The 25,586-nt window shown below is 45.7% G+C and overlaps 1 protein-coding gene across 1 annotated transcript; it reads right to left on the bottom strand.

The window, feature by feature from the left end:
* Positions 1 to 977: 977 nt before the first annotated feature.
* LOC306791498 (chloride channel protein-like) lies at positions 978 to 25,485 on the bottom strand (the record flags this gene model as incomplete). The annotated part of the gene is made up of 24 exons (XM_079288251.1): positions 978 to 3,304; positions 3,806 to 3,892; positions 4,719 to 4,823; positions 5,682 to 5,726; positions 8,468 to 8,550; positions 9,728 to 9,815; positions 10,022 to 10,126; positions 11,003 to 11,094; positions 11,260 to 11,393; positions 11,908 to 12,121; positions 13,064 to 13,174; positions 14,042 to 14,111; positions 16,035 to 16,190; positions 17,797 to 17,881; positions 18,063 to 18,164; positions 18,427 to 18,511; positions 19,017 to 19,142; positions 19,345 to 19,423; positions 19,549 to 19,626; positions 19,727 to 19,860; positions 20,418 to 20,546; positions 20,790 to 20,921; positions 21,017 to 21,320; positions 25,435 to 25,485. 24 exons carry the CDS (start codon positions 25,483 to 25,485, stop codon positions 2,882 to 2,884), a joined length of 3,018 nt encoding a protein of 1,005 aa, XP_079144377.1. The 3' UTR covers positions 978 to 2,881.
* Between the last annotated feature and the right edge of the window lie 101 nt (positions 25,486 to 25,586).

Raw genomic sequence — 25,586 nt, 5'->3', positions numbered from 1 at the left:
CTCAATGACGCTAAGATCCAGCAGCACCAAAGCAAAAGCATTCACCTACAACAGAGGATGACGTTTCAATGGACTGCTTCTGACGGAAAACACATTAGAATTCATCTAAAATGTTGAATTTTGTGAGCTGTTTCAACAACACTTCGATCACATTTTGGAGATAAAAGGCAGCTCAGACATAGGCCTGTATTTATGAGAAGCAATGGATCAAGGTTAGTTGTTTTTTTTCACCCCAGGAGAGGCTGAACTACTGCATGTTTAAAATGAGCTGGGACACAACCAGACCACAGGGAGGTCTTTATAATAGAGACCAAGCACGGACCAAAAGACATTAAGGCATCGAGGTTTGAATAATATCCGAAGGACTTGCAAGAGCAAGTCAAACGTTTGCTGGATTTAAAGACAGAACATTCTTTGTCAGTCGTACCAACCAGCTCCCCAGAACAGATCGAATCAATGTTTAAACCAAGCGTAAGAAACAAGGTCCCAGCTTTCAACCCTAACACGTGTGTGTGTGTGTTAAACAATTCTTCAATTCTGAAGAAAATCTCTTTAAAAGGTAAAAACAAAAACACGTTGATGAAAATCCGATCAAATGTGCCTGATGTGTTATAATGCCGATGTAAAGGTTTATTCAGTGGTGAGAGTGAAATCAGTTTCAGTTTCTGACAGCTATACTTCACACAGCTATCAAATTGTATGTAATCTCAGCAGCTTTGAAACCCCAGCAACTCAAAAATGACATTTTTGTGTCTTTTGTGTTGATTGTATTGAAAAAAGTGAAAGATTTTCAATCGTTTTATGAGATTTCTAAAGGAAGAAAGATCTCTATTTCTGCCCGATTGACTGCGGTGAGTTCTTGTTCCAGGTGACTGAGTAAAGGAGATCGAATGCGTTTCCTTTCCTCAGTGCTGGTCTGTACAACACACCTGACCTGGAGAACAACGGGCAAACACAAACTGTTCAAGCTTTTCACTTTGTAAAACTTTATTTCACAACATCTTTCAAAGTTATATACATTTTGAGATAACATCTGACTCCACTGAAAGATAAATAACTACATACATTAACCACAACCAGACAGACACAAGACATGAACTCAGCCCTCTTAAGAAATGGACACACACATTTTAAATCACACTGAGATAAAGAAAAGGCTTTCGGTAAATCTGAAGGTTTAAAAACGTTTAAGGCAGCACCCGAGAAACTGATCAGGATCCTAAATTACCAGAGGAACCAGTTTCAACAACCGGTTTGTTTTGGAGAGGAGGAGACGATGAACGCTGAAGGAACCCCGACTGATGGAAGCTGACTAAAAACAAGACAACTCCCATGATGCCACTCTCTTTCACGACGCCACAAACTCTTTTGTCCTCGTTGTGTTTGAGACACACAGAAAATAACTTTCTGTGCATTTAAGAAAAACAAGAGATCATCAATCAGACATCCACCACCAGACGAGAGGGTAGTGGCTGTTATTTGACTCTTAAGTCACTTTGGATTGGTGCACAAAAAGCATTTCATATTTCCGTTGTGGCCCTCAGGTTGTAAGAACCAGAATAAGAACCAACACCAACAGTCTGACATGAGCAGCTTCAATCATCATCATGACAGCTCCATCTATATCCAATAGGTTTCTAATGAGGTGATTTATTAGGCCAATTAATGCATTAATAGGCAAATATCTCCATCGGTCTTCATCTTCATTTCACATGTTGATGTTATGTGACAAAATGCCAGCTGTCATTCACTGCCACGAATGAATCACTTTGTCACGTCGCTGTTTTTGGAGCATAAAGGACGTCAATAAAAACGCATTTCTTTGTGCAACATTATTCATAATGTCATAACAATCTGAAGTCGTCATGTGAGTCTTTGCTGAAAGAGGAGGGCATCCTTGCGAAACAGTCGGACCTCCGACGCCTTTGGCTGCACCTTCTATCAACTTAACCGTGAAGAGATGCGCTCTGAGGCTGCGTTCACGGGGTCAGCACACAGCTCGCTGGACCCCTGAGTTCACGGGGTCAGCACACAGCTCGCTGGACCCCTGGGTTCACGGGGTCAGCACACAGCTCGCTGGTCGTTTTGGGGCGTTGGACGATCTTCCGCAGCAGACTGCTGCCAGTTCAAAACAACAGAGATCGCTGCTGCTCTCCTCCGATGAAAAGCTCTTAATTTTAAAGACATAAAGACGATCAGGTAACGTAGAACTGATGGGCAGAGCTTCACTGGCTTCAGTATATTATGTCAATAAAACATACGTCATGCTGAGAAGCACTGTGACAGAGAGATATGATCCATCATAATTATACTGTAGCAGTAACTTAATTCTGCATTTATGTTTGAGTCAGTAAATATGTGTGTATGTATATACACATATATATATATAATGTATACACACACACATAAGGTAGGTTACCTTGCCTTGAGGTGCCACTAATGATATAATGATTATAATGATAATTATAATACATTTCAGGGATTCATTGTTAAATTGAAAGCGTTCCTGAGATACCACGAGAACGGGACGGACGGACAACCCGAACACCCAACGAGGAGGAAGTGAGGGGGCGGGACAAGTGTCTAAAAACACACGGAGATGATTAAGATCTGTGAAACTCAGCAGACGGACTCGTGAGCGTCGGATAAACTGCCTTCAACAGAAGAGGAGCGTTCAGCGAACAGACCGTCTCAAATCTTTGCTCGACCTAAGTGGTGACAGAAAGAGGTAAATGCGTGTCCAGAGACCAGAGCAACAAATTAAGAACAGGAAGAAAAACAACTCACACCGTTAAAAAAACGTTTTCCATGATAAAAAAAACATAACCATCACTCTTGACTAATCTACACCATTGGCTCATCATCACTCTCTTCATCTCCCTCAAACAGTCTCTGTAAGGGTCTCAGGGTGGCGGGAGGGAGGAGGAGGAGGAGGAGGAGGAGGAGGAGGAGGAGGAGTGGAGGAAGAAGGGAGGGTGAGGTTGCTGTTGGAGCAACTGTTCCTGCTGGCTGAGCTGCTGCTGCTCTCCTCCACCTCCAAGGTCCCGCCCTCGATGCACACCTCTGTTTCGTTGTCATTTAAATGGTGGTGGGGGGGAGGGGGAGGGGGAGACGGGGGTTTGAGCTGGGGAGCAGCAGGAGCTGAGGGAGAGCAGGAGGAGGAGGAGGAGGAGGAGGTTGGAGAGGAAGGAGCAGCGGAGGAAGAGGGTGGAGGTTTGGGAACAGAGTTACGGGCGCGGAAGCTGGCGAGGGGGGGGCGGAGGCGGACGCCGGAGCGGGTGGAGCCCTCGATGGCCTTCTGGAGCTGAAGGACGAGGAGATAAAGGAGAGAGGGGAGAAGATGGAGGGGAAGAAGGAGGAGAGAGGTGAAGTGTAAGAAAGTTAAGTGAGCAAGAAAAGGGAGGAAGAGAGAGAGTTTGACGAGTGATGGGAAGAAGGGAGGAAGGAAAACAAAATAAAATGAGGTTTAGGGACGGAGGAGTGACACAAGAGGTGGAGACAGAAGGAATGACGTAAATCAAGGAAAGCCTGAAACATACATGAGGAATACTGATTAAGCCAATAAAATACTAATTCATTATTAAAAGAGCTTCATGAGACTCAAGTCAGAAGCAACAAACTGACAGAAGCTGTTTTTCCTCCAAAGTCAAGACAGAAAAAGACTTTAAGAAGTTGAGTGTATTAAAAAGAAAGAAGGCTTTTTAGGAATCAATGAATCAAATCACATTTTCTGGCTGCTTTTGGTTTCAGCCGACCTTCATCGGGCAGCTGCTGAGTGAAGAGAAAGCACACAGACGCCTCTCACCTCTTTCAGGGCCACCACTCCCACCAGTTTGCCGATACTGGTCACATAAGCATGACTGAGTCCCAGCAGAGAGAATAAGGTGTGAGTCTGTGGAGACAGAGAGAGAAGCCGTCAGATCAGGACAAACTTCTCCCTCTCAGACTCCGGACAGTTTACAGACACGACGTCACGGAGACAGAGAGACGGAAGCCAGAGGAGTTTCCACGCTCACAGTCTTCTGTTCATTCTACGGCTGGAATGCATCGGCACACCTCCACCATAAAACTCCTCTGTGTACATGAATACTCTGGATATTACCATGAAAATTAAGTTACACTGATGACACAAAAACACCACCAACGGCAATACTACCTTCAGTTGAATATATATGATAATATATCAACAGTCAAAAAGGTTTATTACGGTAGACGACTGAGAAAAACAGCAAATATCCACTGAAGAATCAAAGCAATCATCGTTTCTTTGTCTCCACACAAACAGTGGATTTCAGCGGGCTCCTATCATTGCTCAGTTTGTACGTCCTTGATTCCTTTCCTCGCCTCGCACCCTTGGGTCAACAGAGATGTCCCGACCGCTGGCCCGCACAGTGAACACGGACTCTCCTCCACCTGCTGCAGTGGAGCTTCTGTGTCTGGGCTGGTCAGGAAGTCAGCGAGTTGTGAAGTTCAACCCGTGGCCGCTTCTTTTGTCTCGAACCAACAGGCACAACGCCCACATCGTCGCTTCTTTAAAAACATCTAACATGAAGTCTTAAAGATTCACCTTTTCCCCGCCGTGTGCCGAGCCGACATCCTGTTTTCACAGAATCTAAACTACGGTTCGGAGGCGAGGTGCTCTCAGGCAGCTGCTGAACCAGCATTCTAACATCTCCTGACCGCCGTGCCGCCGGTTACCGGAGTCTTTCCACACCAACCTTGTGCAACGACGTTCTCTCGACCAGCTGGAAAGGGGAAGGGTCGACTCGTATCTCGGCGATCTCCATCGGCTCGTCCGTCTCCGCCTCTTCCCACGCTTTGATCTGCAGCAGCGGAGGAAGAAACGAGCTCACGCAGGTGGAAATGATGTCGCTTCTACTCAAATGAAGCAGTTCCGCCTGAGGGAAACATCAGGCTGTATTTATGTAAAAGTCATATACATACGGCAGCGATATTAGCCGTTGATCTTGTAAATACTGAGCTGTCTGCTGGTGTTAAGGTGTTAACTGAGAGCTTCTGCAGCTGTGAAACACCTTGAAACCTTGTGCTGCGTCCCTGCGTGCCCCCCCCCCCCCCTCAGGATCAGGATCTCTGACACCTTTTAGCCTCTCTATGGATTTTACCTACGAGCCTCCGCCTGCTGCGACAGGGCCGATGATGTTATGGAGCATTTATTTTGGGAAGGTGCCAGGAAGCGTAAAGGGAGAGCAGCAGACAGAACAAGACCGGAGGGCACGACGTTGTTTGGGTCTCATTTTGAATTCTGTCTGTGTTCACACTGCAGTTAACAAGAGCCGCGACTCTGAGTCGTCTCCTCAAAGGTGGCACAGAACACCGGCGACCTACATGTGACGTGGGTTTGAATGCAGCCTGGACTTCATAATCAGTAAACCTCGGAGACTGTTCTTTATGGATCTTAAATACGTTTCCCTCGGCAGTGCCAGTCTAGAAATGGAGAGGAACCAAACACGGCAGCGAGGCAGACAAGTTCATTTGATGAACGTTGGCCGAGACGAGACGCAGCGATTAAAATACTAAAAAGCTCACATCATAAAAGAAAGGTGCTTAAAACAGTTGGACGTTGTCGCTCTGCATGTGCACAGGAACTGAAGACATGGCATCAGGATTACATCATCAGATTAATTAGGTTTGGTGAATTAAAACCTCCATCATAGACTTACCTCCTCTGGTGTCATTGTGTCTGACAGGGGGGGAGGAGAGGGCTCCTGGAGACAAAGAGGAGGAGGAAGAGACCGATGAGTGGTGAGACATGTTTGTGTCCTCTTTCGCTGTACAATCTGAAACCGTCTACAGAGACAGTAACTCCTCTGTAAAACATACGATGTGTCATCTGTTCTCGGAACGTCTTTCACAAACTGCACACACACATTCGATTGTAATGCGGCTGCTTTCATTGAGGTCTTCTTCAGATCTTCGCTCCAGCAGCTCATCCAGTCAAACAGGAGTGATGTTTCTACGTCTTTGCACCTTCTGAACACTTACACACAAGTGAATGAAAAAGGTTTGACATTTTCACCGGGTCCCTCGTTGTTTTATAATCTGAATCAGTAATTGCTCGCCTGCGTTCCCCTTTCTTTTCATTTGTCACCGTAACCGCGGAAATTACACTAACGTGAGAATTTACAAGACGCCGACATGGTTGCACCGGCCGGATAATATCCTAAAAGGTCAGCGTCAGTGCTGACCCTCCATCAGTGGCTGCTGAAGTGGACAAATGCCTGATTGACAGCCAGACTTCAGCCGCGGTTTGGCTGGATGGCTTGCTGTAGATGTGGTGCTGCGTGTCTCATTTGATATCCTGTAGAGTCGTCGCTCCCTGCTGTAGAAACAACGCCCGTGCAGGAATAGGATTGAATCCAAAAAACATCATAGAAAATCAGACTGGTAATACACAAGGCACAGCGCCACAGGAATCTAATTCTAATCTTGCAAGCAAGTGCTTATTTCCAATGTGTTTCCCTTCCTGCTCGTGGAAACAGATGACATGTATTACTCCTCCTGTGAGCCCGGCTCGCCGCCACGCCGAATAATAACTCTACCTCCAGCGTCCGACTTCCTCATTTCCATTCGAGAAGGTTGAAAGGAACTCGATGCTCAACTTCTGTCTGAGGATGAGGAGGCAGTTGTGTATTCACGCGTGTCGATCAGATAAGAGTGTACCTGCCTGAATAGAACGCAGGCCTCGTAATGAAACATTCGGCCCGCGAAAGAACAACGGATAAATATTCATATCATATCGGTGCCGGTGTGGTTCTGGGATGGCTCTGCCTGAAGGGTGAGCGGCCATTTGCATTTGAATGGTTCAGAACACGAGGGAACACTTCTTCACGCCAGACATCGGCTGAACGGAGAAAAGGGCACAAAGGTTTCAGAAAGAGGTAAAACACACAGACGAGTAGAAACATACAAAGACGTTAGTGAGCAGGATTACCAACACGACAGACTGTTAACAAACCGGCCTGTGTGGGCTGTTTGTGCAAGCAGCTTATTACCATCCATGCTTACGTTTGTTGTCTCTAGAGGCTGAAATGATGACGTAGAGTGACGAGAGGAGGTTTAGGGTCAAACAAACAGGACTTTCACTCAGGTCACCGCTGTCTGTGTCCGGTGTGACACCACAAGTCAACACGTTGAGTTAGTTTGAGTTAGTTGGTGAGTTAGTTTGAGTTAGCTGGTGAGCTAGTTGGTGAGTTAGCTGGTGAGTTAGTTGGTGGGTTAGTTTGAGTTAGTTGGTGAGTTAGTTCGAGTTAGTTGGTGAGTTAGTTCGAGCTAGTTGGTGAGTTAGCTGGTGAGTTAGTTGGTGGGTTAGTTTGAGTTAGTTGGTGAGTTAGTTCGAGTTAGTTGGTGAGTTAGTTTGAGCTAGCTGGTGAGTTAGTTTGAGTTAGCTGGTGAGTTAGTTGGTGAGTTAGCTGGTGAGTTAGTTGGTGGGTTAGTTTGAGTTAGTTGGTGAGTTAGTTCGAGTTAGTTGGTGAGTTAGTTTGAGCTAGCTGGTGAGTTAGTTGGTGAGTTAGTTTGAGTTAGCTGGTGAGTTAGTTGGTGGGTTAGTTTGAGTTAGTTGGTGAGTTAGTTCGAGTTAGCTGGTGAGTTAGTTGGTGAGTTAGTTTGAGCTAGCTGGTGAGCTAGTTGGTGAGTTAGTTTGAGTTAGTTTGAGTTAGTTGGTGAGTCAGTTCGAGTTAGCTGGTGAGTTAGTTTAAGTGAGTTGGCAAGTTAGTTTGAGTTAGTTGGTGAGTTAGTTGGAGTTAGTTTAAGTTAGTTGGTGAGTTAGTTTGAGTTAGTTGGGGAGTTAGTTTGAGTTAGTTGGGGAGTTAGTTGGTGGGTTAGTTTGAGTTAGTTGCTGAGTTAGTTTGAGCTAGCTGGTGAGCTAGTTTGAGTTAGTTGGTGAGTTAGTTTGAGTTTGTTGGTGAGTCAGTTCGTTAGTTGGTGAGTTAGTTTAAGTGAGTTGGCAAGTTAGTTTGAGTTAGTTGGTGGGTTAGTTTGAGTTAGTTGGGGAGTTAGTTGGTGGGTTAGTTTGAGTTAGTTGCTGAGTTAGTTTGAGCTAGCTGGTGAGCTAGTTTGAGTTAGTTGGTGAGTTAGTTTGAGTTTGTTGGTGAGTCAGTTCGTTAGTTGGTGAGTTAGTTTAAGTGAGTTGGCAAGTTAGTTTGAGTTAGTTGGTGGGTTAGTTTGAGTTAGTTGGTGAGTTAGTTTGAGCTAGCTGGTGAGCTAGTTTGAGTTAGTTGGTGAGTCAGTTCGAGTTAGTTGACAAGTTAGTTTGAGTTAGTTGGTGAGTTAGTTTGAGTTAGTTTAAGTTAGTTGGTGAGTTAGTTGGTGAGTTAGTTGGTGAGTTAGTTGGTGAGTTAGTTGGTGAGTTAGTTGGTGAGTTAGTCTGTCACTAAGGAGTGAGGACGTTCTGATTGTATACGTGTTCACAAAGCGATGCAGACACGCAGAGAGAAGTGCTTTCACACACCTGTGACTGTCCTTCTGTCTGTCTGCTCTGAGAGGTGAAGAGACTCCTCAGTGTGTTGTGCACCGACTGAAGAGGACCTTCTTCTGAGAGAGAGAGAGAGAGAGGTGAAGAGGGAGAGAGGTGAAGAGAGAGAGAGAGGTGAAGAGGGAGGGAAAAAGAGAGAGAGAGAGAGAGAGAGGTAAAGAGGGAGGGAGAGAGAGAGAGATGCAGTGGGTGAATAATTATACAGATGCTGCTTTCTGAAAGACTTAAAGCTGTTAGAGAAAATAACCAAATGGAGGTTCTGAGAGAACAGCCCGTGCTTCTCCTTATTGTTGTTGCCTGGATACCATTTCACACGGAGACTGTCTGTTGTGTGTGATCAGCCACTGAGAAGTTTACTGAGCCACACACACACACACACACACACACACACACACACACACACACACACACACACACACACACACACACACACACACACACACACACACACACACACACACACACACACACACACACACACACACACACACACACTCTGGTTACTTGCAGCCAACATTCGGCCAAATCTTCTGTAATTGCGATTACAGTTGCAAAGTTAATAATTCCATTTGTTTGACGTCTGTTGAGGGCAGAGACACACAAACTGTGTGTAACGCTGACCAGCGAGTCAGATGAATAGCTGGAGGGACATATGTGGAGCTGCCGGGTATACGGCTTCTTCTCGTCCACCACCAAAAAAAACACCAAGGAGATGCGTCTGTGTCCTCTGATGTACTCAACACGTACGAGAACCCGCTGAGCTTCACAGACCATCTGGGCTCTGACTAAAAGCTGAGTCATATCAGTCCATGTATTTCTGAGGAGGAGAAGCGGGAGAGACAGCGCAAAGAACAAATCTCATCACATCACCCATCGGCAGAACTTGTCTGGAGGAATCAATATCACAATGACGAGCCCCATACGGCCTTTTATTGCCGAGCCGCGACTCCACAAGTCAAACAAGTGTAAGCGAGCTCAGGACGGAGATCACAAGTAGCTGTTGTCCTCCAGGGTTTGATTCGCTCCTTCATGAATCTGGACATTGGAGTGGCACTCGAAGCTGGTAGACGTTAAGACCGAAGCAGCACGAGCTACAAAAGACGCCACATCTAGCGAGAAAGTCGGCAACTTATGAGTGTGCTAGTGCAGAGATAATGTATACCTCCACTGATACATATACATATATATATATATAAACTGAAGATGTGCTCAGGTATGTGAGGTCCTGCAGCTCACCAGGAACAGGAGCAGTGTGGTTCGGGGAGGACTCCTGAGGCTTCGGAGGAGGCAGAGGGCCGTTCCTCTCCTCCTGCACCGGGCTGCCCTGCAGACGATAGATATTAATAATAAAGCAGATTTCACAACAAATGGTGAAATAAAATGATGTCTCATCTCAAGATGAGATGGTTCAATAAACTGAAAACAAAAGATAAGTGCTGTCAGCGAATACAAAAGGAAAAGCGGATGAATAACGAGCAGCGAAGTAACGAACAAATGAATAAATACAATAAAACGTATTCATCTTTCCACCTTCTCTCCGTCCTCCTCCTCCTCCTCCTCCTCCTCCTCCTCCATGAAGGAGAGGGACTCCCAGCTGTGCTTCTGAGACTGGTTCTGCTCCTGTAGGCTCTCACACTGAATCCAAAGTCATGTGAGCAGCAATATCAGAATTATAATGAATTATTATAACATCTTCAACACCTGCTCTTTATTTGAAGCAGTTATTCTCTGAAATGTAAAAGAAAATGAAAATAAACATGAACAATATGAATTCAAATTAAATTATCATAATATATCAGTACAGACGGCATGAACTTCTGTCAACCTTCGTGATGTTGAACCACAGATTATATATATATATATATATATATATATATATATATATATATATATATATATATATATATATATAAATAATATATGCATATATACACATGTATATGAAGCTACATACTTCTTTTTTTCTGAAAAAATGAAACTAAAACGGGCAAAGGCACTCTGAAAATTGACTAAAACTAAATTAAACTCAAATTAAATCCAAGTAAATACGACTAAAATAAAATAAAAAAGATTTGAAGAACCAAAAGAAGCATGAATTGAAGTTGTACTGGTTGAGATTTGAGGTTTCTTCCAAAATCCAGAACACTGGATGAATGTTTGACTTTCTGAAGTGGAGTCAACACACAAAACAAACAAACAATTGATACAATGTTTACATTTCTACCTTCAGAGTTTCCTTTCATTGAATCTTTCTTTGTACGAATCACTGGTCTAAGATCCTCAAACTATTTCTGTCTGACAAAAACAGCTTCCACTGAAAACAAGACCCACGAAGCCGCCTGATTTACCGACAGAATCACAGAACACAAAACACATAAACCCAATTATAGGGTTAATATCTGCTGTCTGCATACTTGTGTTAACATTCACGTTCAATGATCCACAGGCTGTGATCTGCAGCGTACATGCAACGGTTATGTGCCACGGAGCTGTGGTCTCTGACGTCCTCACCTGCATCAGCAGCCTCCTCTCTGGGGACAACCACCAATCACAGAGAGCCAGAAGCTCCAACCGGTCAATGCTGCCCAATAGGATCATCGAGTCTGGAAGAGGAAGAGGAAGAGGAAGAGTTACCCCCCCGCAGACTTCAACAGCGGCTGAACTACTGCGATAATGTTCATGATCTCAGTTCAAATAGTCTTCCAAGACATTTGGTTCACATGTTTTCATTCCATTTTGTTTTAAGGCACCTGGAGAAATGTGTTTACCTTTGGAGTCGACCAGCGGGATGGCATTGAGCGAGGAGGAGTCCAGCAGGAGTTTGACTTCTCTGTATGTGGACTGAGACGATATGAACTTCACCTCTCTCACCATGATGTCTTCGACCACGATGTTGTACTGGCTGCAGGACGGACACACAGATGGTAAACTGAAACCACACCGACGTTTACCGACGTCAACTAGTTAATACGCAAATCAAGTTGTGAAAGGAAAATGCACCCCTCAAAGAGCACTGCGCAAGTAACTCACTCGCCTAACAAGTTAGATCTTTGAGCTACAGTGTTCAGGGTTTAGTGGCATCTAGTGGTGAGGAGGCAGATCGCAAGCAGCCGAATAGCCCTTCACTCGCCCTCCCTCTGCAAGCGTGTTGGGGAACTACGGTGGCCTTCACGGTTCAGGTGATCATACACTAATGACAACATCATAATGACTGTTATTTTCCTTTTCTGCTCATAGACCCCCCTAACTCCTGCACACTATAACTTTAAGACTGCAGCTCTGTGTCTTGAAGATCCTAACTGGAAAGTTCCCTGATCTGAAATTGTAAGATGAAAACACTGCAGGAACGAACTTTCTCCAAAAGAAGCCAGTGAGTGTTGACCATTTACGGTCTGCCGTGTGAAATCCGCACGAACCTCAAGTGCCCGAAGCCGAGCTCCGGCAGGTACGGGAGCTTCTTGACCTGGATGATGGAGTCGTACAGGGAGGGCTGCAGGCCCTGGGCCACCATGTTGGCCAGGATCACTGCCACCATCATGGGCAGGATGTGGGAGATCTGACCCGTCAGCTCAAAGCAGATCACCGCCGTGGACACCGTGTGAGTCACGGCCCCGGTCAAAGCTGCCGCTCCTGTCAGGGAAGTGGGATGGGATGAGGGGGGGGGGGGGTGAAGGATGGATAGAGAGGGAGAGAAGGTGGGGAAACAGGAGGACAGGATGAACGTTAAAGAAGAAAAAGGGGGAGGAAGTGGGGAGTAGTGGAAGTAAGAAGACACGGGAGGATGGAGTGACGAGAGAGAGAGGTGTATAAGAATAAACAAGATGTAGACGTGTTGAGGAAAAGATCATTTAGGCAGGAAGAATAGACAGAGGGTGAAATGAAGGAGGAACTGGAGACTCACATCAAAAAGAAAAAAGATAATCAGACGCGACAAAAGTGCTGAGTGACAAAAGGGAAAGACGGTGAAAGGGTTCAGAGGAAGAAATAGATTAATAAGAAGGTACATGAGAAGAAACAGGGAGCAAACAAAAGGGTAAAACATATTGAAGAGGAGGATAACAGGATAGAAGAATAAAAAGGAAGGAAACGTCAGTAGGAAGACCAAGGAAGTAAGGAGGGATCAAGGGAGAAAGAGGAGCGATGGGGCTTTGTCGGGAACAGGAGGCGGATTGAAGGAAGGCTGAGGTGAGGACGGCAGAGGGAACCCAGCAAAGTGGCCGCATGCTCTGATGGAAAGGAGGATGAGGAGGGGGAGGAGCTGGAGGAGGAGGAAGATGAGAGAGGTGACAGGAGAGGAGGAGGAAGAGGAGGACAGGGAGGAGGCACAGGGGAGGTGGACAGCTTGATGAAAACGGTTTTCAAACATGAAATACTTGTTGATGATGATTGTCAATCAGAGAGAAGGTGCCTGTGAGGTACCGGGAGGTCTGGATGCTGGTTTCCCTGCCGTTTCCCGTGACATGTTAGTCTTGCCGCATAAGAAACTGAACGTTTCAGTTGTCAACATGCAAAGAAAAAGGGATGGAGCTAATAAGAGAAGGACTGCACAAGAGGTGGAAGAAGGAGACTGACCAATGACGGCGTAGCCTCCGGGGATGATGCGGTAGAGGATGCCATCGAACACGATCCCATGAGGAAACAGGGTGGCCATGATCTCCCCTACCAGCCGGCCGAACGCAGCTCCTACGAGGGCAGAGAACGAGTCAAAGGAACTCCCTTTCAAACTGCTGAAAGTAAACATACTTCCATAAATGCCTGAACTTGTGTATCGACCGATACCAGTGCGTCCAAAACAGGGTAAAATATTGCCCCAAAAAAAGACATTTTGCGTAAATGAGCTGATAAACTTCATGATATCGGATCGGTGCATTGACTCGCTGGCTTGTCGACACCCAATCCGGCATGTTAGTCCGCAGCAGAGTCATTTCCAACACTGGTATCGGAACAACTTGAAAGATTTACATTCTATTGCCGTTAAATACTTTTTCCACGTTAATTCACTCCACAACTCCCGTCGTCTGTGTTTCCAGCGACAGCAGATGGTGGAGCGGCGAATGAAAGGAGTCACTTCCAACATGATGATGTTCAAAACACCACGAGAGTCTGAGGGGAAAGCCTGCAACAGCAGGAAGCTCCTCTCACACGCATTTAAGAGTTTGCAAAATGTTGATGTTTGGTTTGCGCCACGGTGCAAAAGGCCACATTTTCACACACACACACACACACACACACACACATGCATATTTTAAAGTGAAGCACTGGTAAAGGTCACACTCCAAAGTATTTCACACGACAAAAACAACAGCTGAACTGCAAACCACTGCAAATAAACACTGATTCCTAAAATGTTATGGATAATGCTGAACAATAAGATAAAATCTGATCGCTCCTATGAAAGTGAATGCAACAATAGCCTTGGGAACATGAGACCCGTCTAGATATAACTAACCGGCAACAGAATGAATTGTTGTTAAGATTTCAGAACAGTGAAAACAAACACTGACGATGGGCAAAGAACTGCTCTCCACCAATAATAATCCTCTTCCTCACCCAGTATGAAGACGGGCATGAACGCCCCCGATGGAATGGGCATGGCGGTGGCCACGGCGGACATCCAGAACTGTAAGACAACAAACGTGCAACTCTATTCAGACAACAACTCAGAACCATCAACAGCAAAGTGCAGCCTCTTCAATCTGTTAGAAACCACCTGTGAAAAAGCACAAAGCAGGTGTGAGCCCGGCCTTCTGGCCGTGACATGTGTTCGTGCGGCGGAGGTTTGAGTCTGAACTTGTCATCGGCGTCACTGTTCTCAGCTGGACAAGCTGTGAAAAACAAGCCTCGATCCCGTCGTTCTCTTTCGAGAGCAAACAGGACAACAGGTGTGTGTTTCTCTTCTCGGTTCTCGATGATGTGCAGGTCACCCCACTCGATACTCATCAGGCTGCTTGTGTTTCACTGCAGCAGGAGAGACGTAAAGTCTCTGTGCGGGTGGAGAAAGAGCTGAACCTTCAAATGGCACACTGTTTGTCTCCAAACTATTTCTTTATTCCTCAGAATGGAACTTCAGAACAGCTCCCGTTAATAACACACTCTGTTCTTGGCTGCTGATCAGCGATAATGACCAGCTTTACTCAAGCTCTGGAGTTGTGGTGTGTGTGTGTGTGTGTGTGTGTGTGTGTGTGTGTGTGTGTGTCAGAGAGAGAGAGTGTTTCACCAGCACCACATACTGGGCGTTCTCACTTCTGATTTGAAGGGATTGGACCGAGTAACATTTTAGCCGTCCAGATTACCATTCGACACATCGCGTGTCGTCAGTTTGAGGACATAATGACCGTGCTACGAGATAAAACGTCACGAGCACGTCTCTCACAGGGTGGACTGAGCTCAGTCTCCGTCTCTTTTTAATCCCGACAGTCAAACACACACACACACAATATGTTTTCTTTCTTGCCGTTACATCAACACAGTGCTTCACTACAGTATTCACCCCCCTTGGCTTTTTTTTCCTATTTTGTTGCATTACGACCTGCACATTTAATGTAGAATGGGCTAATTTTACCAAGTTTTTAAGCCAAACTGGTCCTAGATTTGAACTGAACTTCCACTGTAAAACACACCCTAACATCCAGCGTGTAAATGAGAGTCTAATCACGTGCGGGACAAAGGGAGACGGGGAAACACAGGCAAAGAGAAGCACAAACACAGACAGATTTCCCAGAAGGCAAAGCGCGAAACACCGCTGCGTGCTGTCGGACGCGGCGACTCGTTGATGGTGAATCGCGCTGCTGTCGACGCCGGGGCTCTTTCTCTGCTGGAGTCTGATGACATTGTTTTGGATGAGGTGTAATAATCCTCAGCTATATTCCGATCAGCTCATCATCAGGCCGCTGTTGGATGAGGTCCTCTACTCCGACATCGTCTGAATGTCAATGACACCACCATTTGTATGGGCGGAGGCAGGTTCTGCTGTTGGGAGTGGACGCCGCACAGCCGACGGGTTGTGCGTCGTCACATCAGTTTCTGATACTGAAACTGAGCGGCGTTCAGATACGCCGCTCGCTGCATCTGAACTCATTCCTCGCCTGACGCTGCTGTGGTTGTTTGGGTCGGTCGTAGTGTGAGAGTGATTATTTGCACACTGTGGGGTGTTTTTTACAGACAGTTCAACTTTCTGCAGCTCCACAGTCAACACCAGGTCGGTGTTCATGTCGATGCAAATTACAACCGAGATAGAAAGAAATGGAACTCTCCAGGGTGTGTGCGTGTGTGTGTGTGTGTGTGTGTGTGCAGCTGCTTTCAAGAAAACATAAGAATGCTAGAGCTGCTGGCAGCTTGCCAGCACTGTTGAGCTTAGACAGGAAGACAAAGACAAAGACAAAGACACACACACACACACACACACACACACACACACACACACACACACACACACACACACACACACACACACACACACACACACACACACACACACACACACACACACACACACACACACACACACACACACACACACACACACACACACACACACACACACCTTCATGAATAAGAAGAGCAGCAGGGTGAGGAAGACACTGACATCAGGGTGCAGCCAGGCGGCAGAAAGACCCAGTCCGACCGGAGGAGGAGATTCCGAAATCTTTGTCCACGTAAAGTTGTCGAACAGGGAGTTGATGCACTCCCTCGGCATCAGCTGGAGAGGGGGGGAGGAGAGGGAAGAGGAGGGAAGAAGGCATGAGGGCAGAGAGCATGGAGGGAAGGTTGTGAGTGTGGAAGAGGGAACAAGGGTGGAGGAGGGAGTGGGAGAAATTGAAGAGAGATGGACAGACAGGGCAAAAGAAAGGGGGAGGAGAAAACACGAATGGTAAGAGAGGTAGCCAAAAGAAGGTAAAATGGGAGAAAGGGTGGCGGTAAAGAGGGAGTTAGGAGGGAAATACAGAGGGAGGAAGGAAAGAGGATAAAGATGAGGATGCATGAAGGAAACTGAAGACCAAAAAAGGGGGAGCATGGAAAGAGAAAGAAGGATGGGGAGAGAAAGGGATGAAAAATGGAAGAAGGGGAAAATTGAGCAAGAAGGAGAGAGACAGGGAGAAAGAGAGATCGAAGGGAAGGAAGAGAAGAAGATGAAGGGAGGAAGCGTAGGATAATGACGAGTGGGGGAGAAGAAGAGAGGAGGACAGATAGAGAGAATAAGGAAAGGAAGGAGAGCATGAGGAAAAGGAGACAAAAAAAGTGAAGGGAGGAAGAAAGTCAAGTGGGACAAGCAGGCAGGAAGTCATCCAGGAAGCGGACGGCCTCGTCCAATGAGCAACTCTCTTTAGAAGACTCATGAATGACGAATTCAACCCTTTTGCACCACATTTGCAGAGACGCCTCAGAATGTTTTACTCACAGGAACAAATGACAGCACAAACCCCTGCATCTGCATAACGCCGCTGCGGGGGGGGGACAACACCGACACCGTCACTCTGATTTTAAAACAGCACATCACACACACACACACACACACACACACACACACCTGGTTCACACTCAGTGGTCTATTCTGAGCGCCGGGGAAACACACGATTAGGTTCGGCTGGTATTTATTTTTTCACACCTTCCTGACATTTCACCGGGGTTCATCGTATATGTCGGTAGAAAAAAGGAATAAAAAAGAAAAGCTGAACAAAAGTCGGAGGATATGCTCGTATAGTCTCTCTCCCTCACGTTACTGACACTACCTACACACTGAGCTACTCTTCAAAGGGGTTCCCTATTGATATGACACGTATTCGTTTCAAAAACATTTTCAAAATACATGAAATATATATATATATATATATATTCTTTTTTTTTTTTTTTTTTTTTTTTTTTTTTTTTGCCGGGCTAGCAATAGTAAACATTTGAGGAAACTAATGTATTAAAAATGATAACATCAGGACTAAATACCGTGATACATCGTGATACTGCCCAGGCATAATTACAATCATTAAAAACGCTTCATCTAACCTGCTGTCACGCTTTGCCAAATACTCAGAAATAGAAATGCATTTATGTCTGTGGCACCAAGAGGTCACAGTTTGAAAATGTTGAATTTCAATCTTTGTTGTGTGTTGTTTTGAAGCAGGTGTTTCCATAAATACCCGTTCGCCGTGTTTTAAATGAGTTACCGCCGTTCTTTCCCTGCTGGTTTGTGTGTTCCAGCTCTCTGCAGCTGTCAGCATTGCGTGCCGGTACAGAGAGGTGTAGACGCCGTGGACTCCGTCTTGTTTACAGGTTAGTGAAAGGAGGGAGAACAAGACGACATGAGCTCTGACCTCTCCCGCCATGAACTGTCCGAAGCCGGGTGGGAAGGTCAGCGTGGAGATGACGAGCGTCACCACAGCGGGGAAAATCAGCCGGCTGGGAGCGAAGAACAGGAGGAAAAAGGCTCGTTAATGAAACAAACTTTAGAAATCATCTGTAATTACCAAATCCTAAAGAATTATACTTGATGCAAATAATGAATATTTGTTAATTGTAAGCGCTTAAGTATGAAGATCGCATAGCATCCTCAAACCTTTGGAATGACACAGAGACTCACTGTTTGGTGAGGAAGCGGGTCATGGCGTTGGGTCGTCTCATGAACAGCACCACCTGTCTGTTGAGATAGACGAAGAAGGCCCCCAAGAACCCACAGGAGATCCTGCACAAAGAACCCCACGTCACACCTGTGTTCTCTCTGTTCCGCTCTCTCTTTCCTCCCCCGAGCTAAACGCTGAACTAATATTGGATTCTCCGTGTTTTAAATGCGACATTTGCATAAAGTTTGACTTATTAACATTTTATATCTTGTCTACTGGGAAGTTTGGAGACAAACTGCGCAGAGACACACACACACACACACACACACACACACACACACGTTGCCATACATCCATCTTTGTCTCAGTTGTACAGTCGCTCACCCGATGATGGCGAAGGCTGGCAGCTCCTGCAGGTCAAAAGGGAAATCCATGCGAAAGTTTGTCCTGAAGAGAGCGGTGATGGTGACTGAAGACAGAGAAAAGGCACAGGTGACATTCATACACTGCGTATGTGAGAAGTGCCAGGATGCTCACTCAACCGACCCAAAATGCACTGCGGCTCTTCAGACTGTCCAATGCCGGACCGCACAGGACATGTAAAGTCATGAATTGGTTCGGATGAGTTGATAATGAATGATGGCGAGTGACATTAAAGCGTGGGAGCTCAGGTGTATAATATTCTGAAGAAAACATATTTAACACAAAGAAATGTAATATACGGCTTAAGTCCCCTGATTGAGGAATTCAAATGTCCTGCTGCTACATGGTGGAGAACACCAACTAGTGGAAAAGCAAGTGAGCGTCAGTCAAAAGAAGTGTCAGCTTGCTGTGGATTATTGACGTAAGGGTGCCCTCTAGTGCATGTTTGATAAAGAGAAAGTGACGTAATATTGTGCAGTATCTCACACACACCGGTACAACATTTGAAAGACAGTCAACATCTTAATAAATGTGTGTTCTCTCATCGGTACCTGCGTCTTTGTTGAACACGGATAACACTCTGAATATGAAGGCGCTGAATGTAGCAGCAAAGTATCCTCTCCAGTAGTTCCTCACAGCGAAGTATGTGGATGTTACCTCGATACTGAAGAGCACACCTGGTGGAGGATGGAAACAGGGACAGGAACCGGTGATCAAACAGACAGAATAACACCGATACAGAAAGTAACATGCAAACAATCTTGTGTTTCCTGTAAAACGGCTCAATTTGTGGATAATTTAAGATCCCTGAAGCCCCAAATTCAGTCTCCTGTCGTCCACACAGTTAAATGAGAGAGATAAAGAGAAAAGACTGTGTACCTCCAAGTGGAGTACCAAAGCAGCAGCCGACCCCAACAGCACAGCCCACTGTCAGGATGTCCGTGTAACAGTACGGATTCTACTGATCCAGAGAGGAAGGGTTGAGACAGCACAGAGGCGACGCATAGATGAGGAATATCTCGTTTTTTACAATCACAATCAAAAGTTTCCTGTAAATAAGACTCTTTCCTGACATCAGCTCACCTGATAAGCTCCCGAAAAGAAGGACATGAACCTGCTGAGAACTGCAGCACAGATGCTGGCGATGTGCACGAATGGACCCTGAGAGACGGAGATGAGCACAAAGCAGGAAGATCACATCAGGCAGCAGGGTGCTGGTGAGATAAGTTCATCAATCTGTGTTGATATCTGGATCACCCACCTCTTTGCCCACGGGCATCCCGCTGCCCAGGGCAGCAGTCAGACCAATGACTTTAGCGACAAAGGCCTTGAGAGTTAAATATTCCTTGAGCACCACACCTCTCAGGATGGTCTTCAGCTCTGGGATGCCAGAACCTGAGAGAGATATAAGGGACAAAGAGGTTTGAATTAAAGAAGAAGACGTGTGTCTCACATTAGTGTATCGTGGTTTTAATCGAAAAACGTCCAATTGACTTTGGAGCGGCTGTCGATTTGCAGCCATTTAAAAAAAGCTGGATACAAATTGAAAGCACTTCCATGACCATACAACTCGAGCTTAGTGAGGCTACACCTCGTTTGTTTGTTGATGTTGTTCTACTCTGGATAGTGTCATTTCCAAACCATTTCTTCTTGCTTTGCAGAGAAAAAGCGTGTGAGTAATTTCCTCACGTGACAAAAGGAATGAGATGACGTGGAAAGATTTCCTCTGTATTCTGTAAGATGAGCCTCAGGGACTCCACAGGGTTCCCAGTCAAATGTTACCGGATGTGACTTCACTGATTAGCCGAGAGGACTTTCATCCAGGATGTGATGTTGCAGACAGAATTTTAAATGTATATCGTCTGATATGCAGTGGATTACATCTTAAAGAGACATTCTGAGAGAACAAAGCCATGAGGAAAGAGGGGGGGGGGGGGGGGGGGGGTACCGACCGATAGCTTGAGGCGCGACCAGGTGACAGAAGAGGGAAGAGAACAGAATGAAGATCAGAGGATATGAAACCCAGGCCAGGTACTGCAGGGGGATGTTCCCCCTCAGCTCCACATAGATCCATTTATAGGCTGAAGGAGGGAGGGAGGAAGAGAGGGAGGGAGGGAGGGAGAGAGGGAGGGAGGGAGGAAGAGAGGGAGGGAGGAAGAGATTGGAGAGGTGGAAGAAACAAGAGGAAAGGAAGATCAAAACAACAATGGATTGAAAAGAAGAGAAAATTCAGAGCGGAAGATGCAAGTACCTGGTCTATGTTGCACCGGCCTTTGCTTTACTTTAACAGATTCTGCAATGCATTATGGGCCCTGTAGTCCTACCTTGCAGGCTCTTTGCGCTGGCATAGTCCATTGTCCAGCTGACCAGCGCCATTGTGATGCCGAGCAGAACGAGGAAGATCCAGTCTTCTCCCAACCGGGTCACAAGGAATCTCTGCACCCGTGCGATGCAGTCTGACAAAACCAAAACGCCACAAAACAAGAGGAATGATCAGGAATCTATCCATGCCCTTACCTTTTTCCATCTTGTCATCCCATCTCTTGCTCACCTCTACATTTGGAGTAGGAGCGCCTCTTCTTCATAGAGGACGTGAGGTCGGGTTTAGCCGTTTGCTCATCTTGCTCATCGCCCTCTGCCTCCATGTTGGACTGGCGCCTGTTCCTCTGCCTGCTGTGGTAGCCGTGCTGGTGTCGGCTGTGGGGTCCATCCTGACCGGGGCCGCGCCGGCCGTGGCGTCCCCTGCCGCGGCTGCGGTGACGGTTGCCATGTTTCTTGATCTGCCTCTCGGTCAGCAGGCGAGTGGCCTCCCGTCTGCCGGAGCCTCCTTGGGTCTCTTGGTACTCCCCATAGAGCTGTCAATCAATCAGTGAACCAATTAATCCATTACTACAGAAGAGAAGAAATCCTACAAATATCTGGCTTTTAATTCTTAGACATAAACGTGGTCAGGTAGTTCCTGAGAAGGAGAGAATGTAGATTGTGATAGTGCTCTCCTTTTTGGCAGCCTGGCAGAGAAGAGTCCCTTTTTAAAAATAGACGTGACCATGTGTTGACCCAAACAGCTCTAATGGGAGACATGGGCTCTGCCTCAGGATTTATCACCTCTGGACAGACGCCATGAAAACTGCCAGGGACATCTGGGGAAGAGATCAACTCTCATCTCTCTCTGGCACAGACATCTCTTTCAGTGGGAGATGCCCTCTTGCAATTGTTTCATCCTTTCATTTAATCACACGATATCACACGCACACGTCTTACTGTTGTATATTCACACCTACAACCTGCCTAGCGCTGCTACTCGGAACACAGGTGTTTGGGTAATCTTATGGAAATGATATGAAGTGTGAAGTCCTCTTGACAAATACAGCAACATGAAACAAAACTATGTCAACACACCAGTGGTCAACAAAGAGTAAAAGAGTACACTTCAAATTTCATATTGATGAATTTTATACACATAAATATAAAGATTCGAACTGTGTGACGGCTATACTTTTTGTCAACGCAGAACCTAAAATCACTTTCCTCAATCCCGCTTCTCACAATCACAATTCATCACAAAGTATTTCTACATCTACACCACTGAAGCGGGGTCGAATATTTCAGTATTGTACCCTAAATACTAAACTTCATATATATATATATATATATATATATATATATATATATATATATATATATATATATATATATATATATATATATATATATATATATATATATATATATATATATATATATATATATATATATATATATATATATATATATATATATATATGTGGTACATCAACAGCAGACAATAGAACTCTAGGAATACAACCGACAAGCTGATAAGTCACATCTGGTGCTGACACGTTGGATGTCCGTGCAGTCGCCTTTCAACAGCTTCTAATTTAGCAGGTTCATGGTCAGACAGATTGATGGATGGTTGGTTAGCCGTTAGCGGTGCTGCTAACGTTACTAGCTCTCCTCCTGTTGGTTAGCCGTTAGCGGTGCTGCTAACATTACTAGCTCTCCTCCTGTTGGTTAGCCGTTAGCGGTGCTGCTAACGTTACTAGCTCTCCTCCTGTTGGTTAGCCGTTAGCGGTGCTGCTAACGTTACTAGCTCTCCTCCTGTTGGTTAGCCGTTAGCGGTGCTGCTAACGTTACTAGCTCTCCTCCTGTTGATTTAAACACGGATTGTTTACAATGTAACATTATCAGAGATCGGCGAACAAAAAATACGAATGCCGATGTCCTGATCGCATATTTGACTAAATATTTGTTGATTATGATCGAATGTTAAACTGTGCAATTGATCACACGTGTAAGTCCGTTACACCACGATAAAGCAGCGTAACAGAAAGAGCCTTAGAGATGCACACACCTAAGCAATGATTGTTTCTGTTTCCATTGAAAATTGTGTTTTTTAATCCACATTTATCAAAATAAATCATGTTAAATGTATACATGTATGTAACATAATATTTTCTCCAAATGCACATATATTGAACATCTCTATTTGATTCAGTTGAGACACCAATGTTGCATGTTTGGAAGTGCAATCAGCTGTTCACTGCTATGCAGCTCCGGCACGGTCCACCAGAGCGTGCTGTGCTGTCAGACATCCATCCCGACCGCAGTCCTGCTGCGTTACCTCGTTCACCTCACCTTCCCGCTTTCCCTCTCGAACAGTGAAACTCTACTCGGCACTGATCACTTTGCTCCTTCCTTCGTTGCCCCCCTACTCTGTCGGTGAAACACTACTCAGGGCTAATTTTAGTAGCGGTGTGATCCAATATTCCTCATTACAGTTCCCACACCATCAGTGGACCTTTCAATGCCTCATCATATTCCTTTAGTTTCTCCTATTTCTCTCACTCTCCGTCCTTCCAGCTGTCTTTTAGACCCTTAAGGACTTATAGAGAGGAAGTGTGGACGGAAAAGACTGCAGCAAAGAGCAAAGTTTCCCAATGTTCTGACAATTTAGTTTAGTTTCTGATTTAAATACCACACGGTGCAGATATGCTAATGTATGGATGTAGCTAGTGGAAGGGTCAGGTACAGCAAAACCAAAGCAAAACTTCTTCAAATGGTAAAGCTGTCAAATTCCAAGCAGTCATACGAGAGTTTTGCCCAAATAAAAGAGGTTAAACTTATCTGATCAAAGAAAAATCAACGAGATAATCGAACCGAATGTCCAGCAAATCGGCAAGAGAAGATGCTTAAACTCCACTTGATGTCCACATAAAAACAAGACATTTATAAAGCACCTTTCAAGAGCACCTTTCATGAATTACATTTATGGCCCTATGGTATCCGTTTTCATTTATTTCCAGATTGCGATTCATTTTTTTTTCCAAAATCTCCCCACAGATTGCGATATGTAGCCTGCTAGGTGACGTGTCCTCAAGCCGCTCAGCTTGCATCTTTTAACAGCTATAATGCTAATTTGCCTCTTTGTTGGGGAGCTCCAAAACTCATTGGCGAGTGGAAAATCAAGGCTAAAGTTGTGTAGCGTGAACTGCGCTAGCCGTCTCAGAGGGCCTCTTTGACATGACTGCGTGTGTGTGTGTGTGTGTGTGTGTGTGTTGAGGAGGATCTGAGCCTCGATCTCTGTGAAACATCGACACAGAGGAGAGAAGCAGCGTCTCCGTAAATGAAACCAACACATGGAGGCATTTCGTTCTGTTCATTCAGCTCAGATGCAGTGAAAAGCGTTTAGAATGCTAAGAGACGGGGTTAACTCCGCACATTCTCTCCATGATCACGTGCCCCGACTTTGAAGCAGATTGCAGAAGGGGAACTATTTTTATTATTATACCTCATTTTTTGTGTTTTCTGTGTACTTAAAATTTAGCGATCAAGTGACTATCAAACTATAAGAACACACAAACACGCACATACACAGAGATAAACACGCACACACACGATGCATTCAAAATCACAATCAAATGAATAAATAAGTGATAAGACACTCCTGTTGATAGCTCTGCTCCGATGAGTGACAGTGTAAACAGAAGACTTCTGTTTACACTGTCACTCATCGCCCGCATGGCCTTCAAACACACACACACACACACACACACACACACACACTCATTCCGTGCTCAGCACCAGAGAAGCCCGTTTAGTGTAACCTGCGTACCCACAACAAGGAGGGGCTACTGTATTGCATTGCCTATCAAGCTGCTAGTACTTCTATTAGTAGTCTGTCTATGCACATCCCTAAAACAAGGGTTCTTCAACAGAACATCCCAAATCCGTGCTGACAATCCTCCAGATGAGACGCCCTTCACACTGCCGTGTCCGAAAACATACATGGAACGACACGAATAGTGAAGATTAGCACCCCTACAAATGCACGATCGGGTTTCACTTTGATGGAACACACATGGAACGAGCACCCAACACACAAGAGTGAACACACGATCACGGATGTACACGGAGGGACACATACACCGTACACACGACGTTCAGACAGACTGCGCCACACACACCACGAAAGTAGTTCTTAGTTGTGCTAAGACCAAGCGGGGCCGAAGAAACACGGCGCAGAAAGGGTGGCAAACAGGTGGCCGGCCTGGAGAGGAGGAAACGGCAAGACAGCGACAAAGTGTGTGTGTGTGTGTGTGTGCATATCAAGATCAGGGGTGAAGGTGGTGCACGGTGTCTCAGCACCTGTTGCGTGACCCTGTTATTGTACATAAAGCTAATTGGTCCACACAATGTCTAGAACTCACACACACACACACACAACTGAATGCAGTTCATTCACAGGCTCACACACAACAAGTCAGACAGGCTCCATCCGTGCACATGCAGTTTGCACTGCCACTACAGGTGCGTCACGACACAATGACGAGAGACTCACGGAAAGAAAACGTGGAGCAACACAATACGCGTGACAGGGAGAGGCCGACGTCGAGATCAGCAGATGGACAGAGAGAGAGAACGAACAAGAGGAACGAGAGCGACACTGACCAGGGTTTGCTTGTATCTCAGAGCCTTCCTTTCCGACGCATCTGCGGCCATTGACACACTGTCACTGACCCAAAAATAAACCCACCCGCTCACCGGCGGTCTCAGCATTACCAGGACACCCAGCCAGGACATACACCCTCTCACACACACCC

Source organism: Melanostigma gelatinosum, assembly GCF_949748355.1.
Source record: "Melanostigma gelatinosum genome assembly, chromosome: 17".
Classification (NCBI taxonomy): domain Eukaryota; kingdom Metazoa; phylum Chordata; class Actinopteri; order Perciformes; family Zoarcidae; genus Melanostigma; species Melanostigma gelatinosum.
The sequence above is the reverse complement of the archived record's forward strand: the minus strand, read 5'-3'. Positions and strand labels throughout refer to the sequence as shown.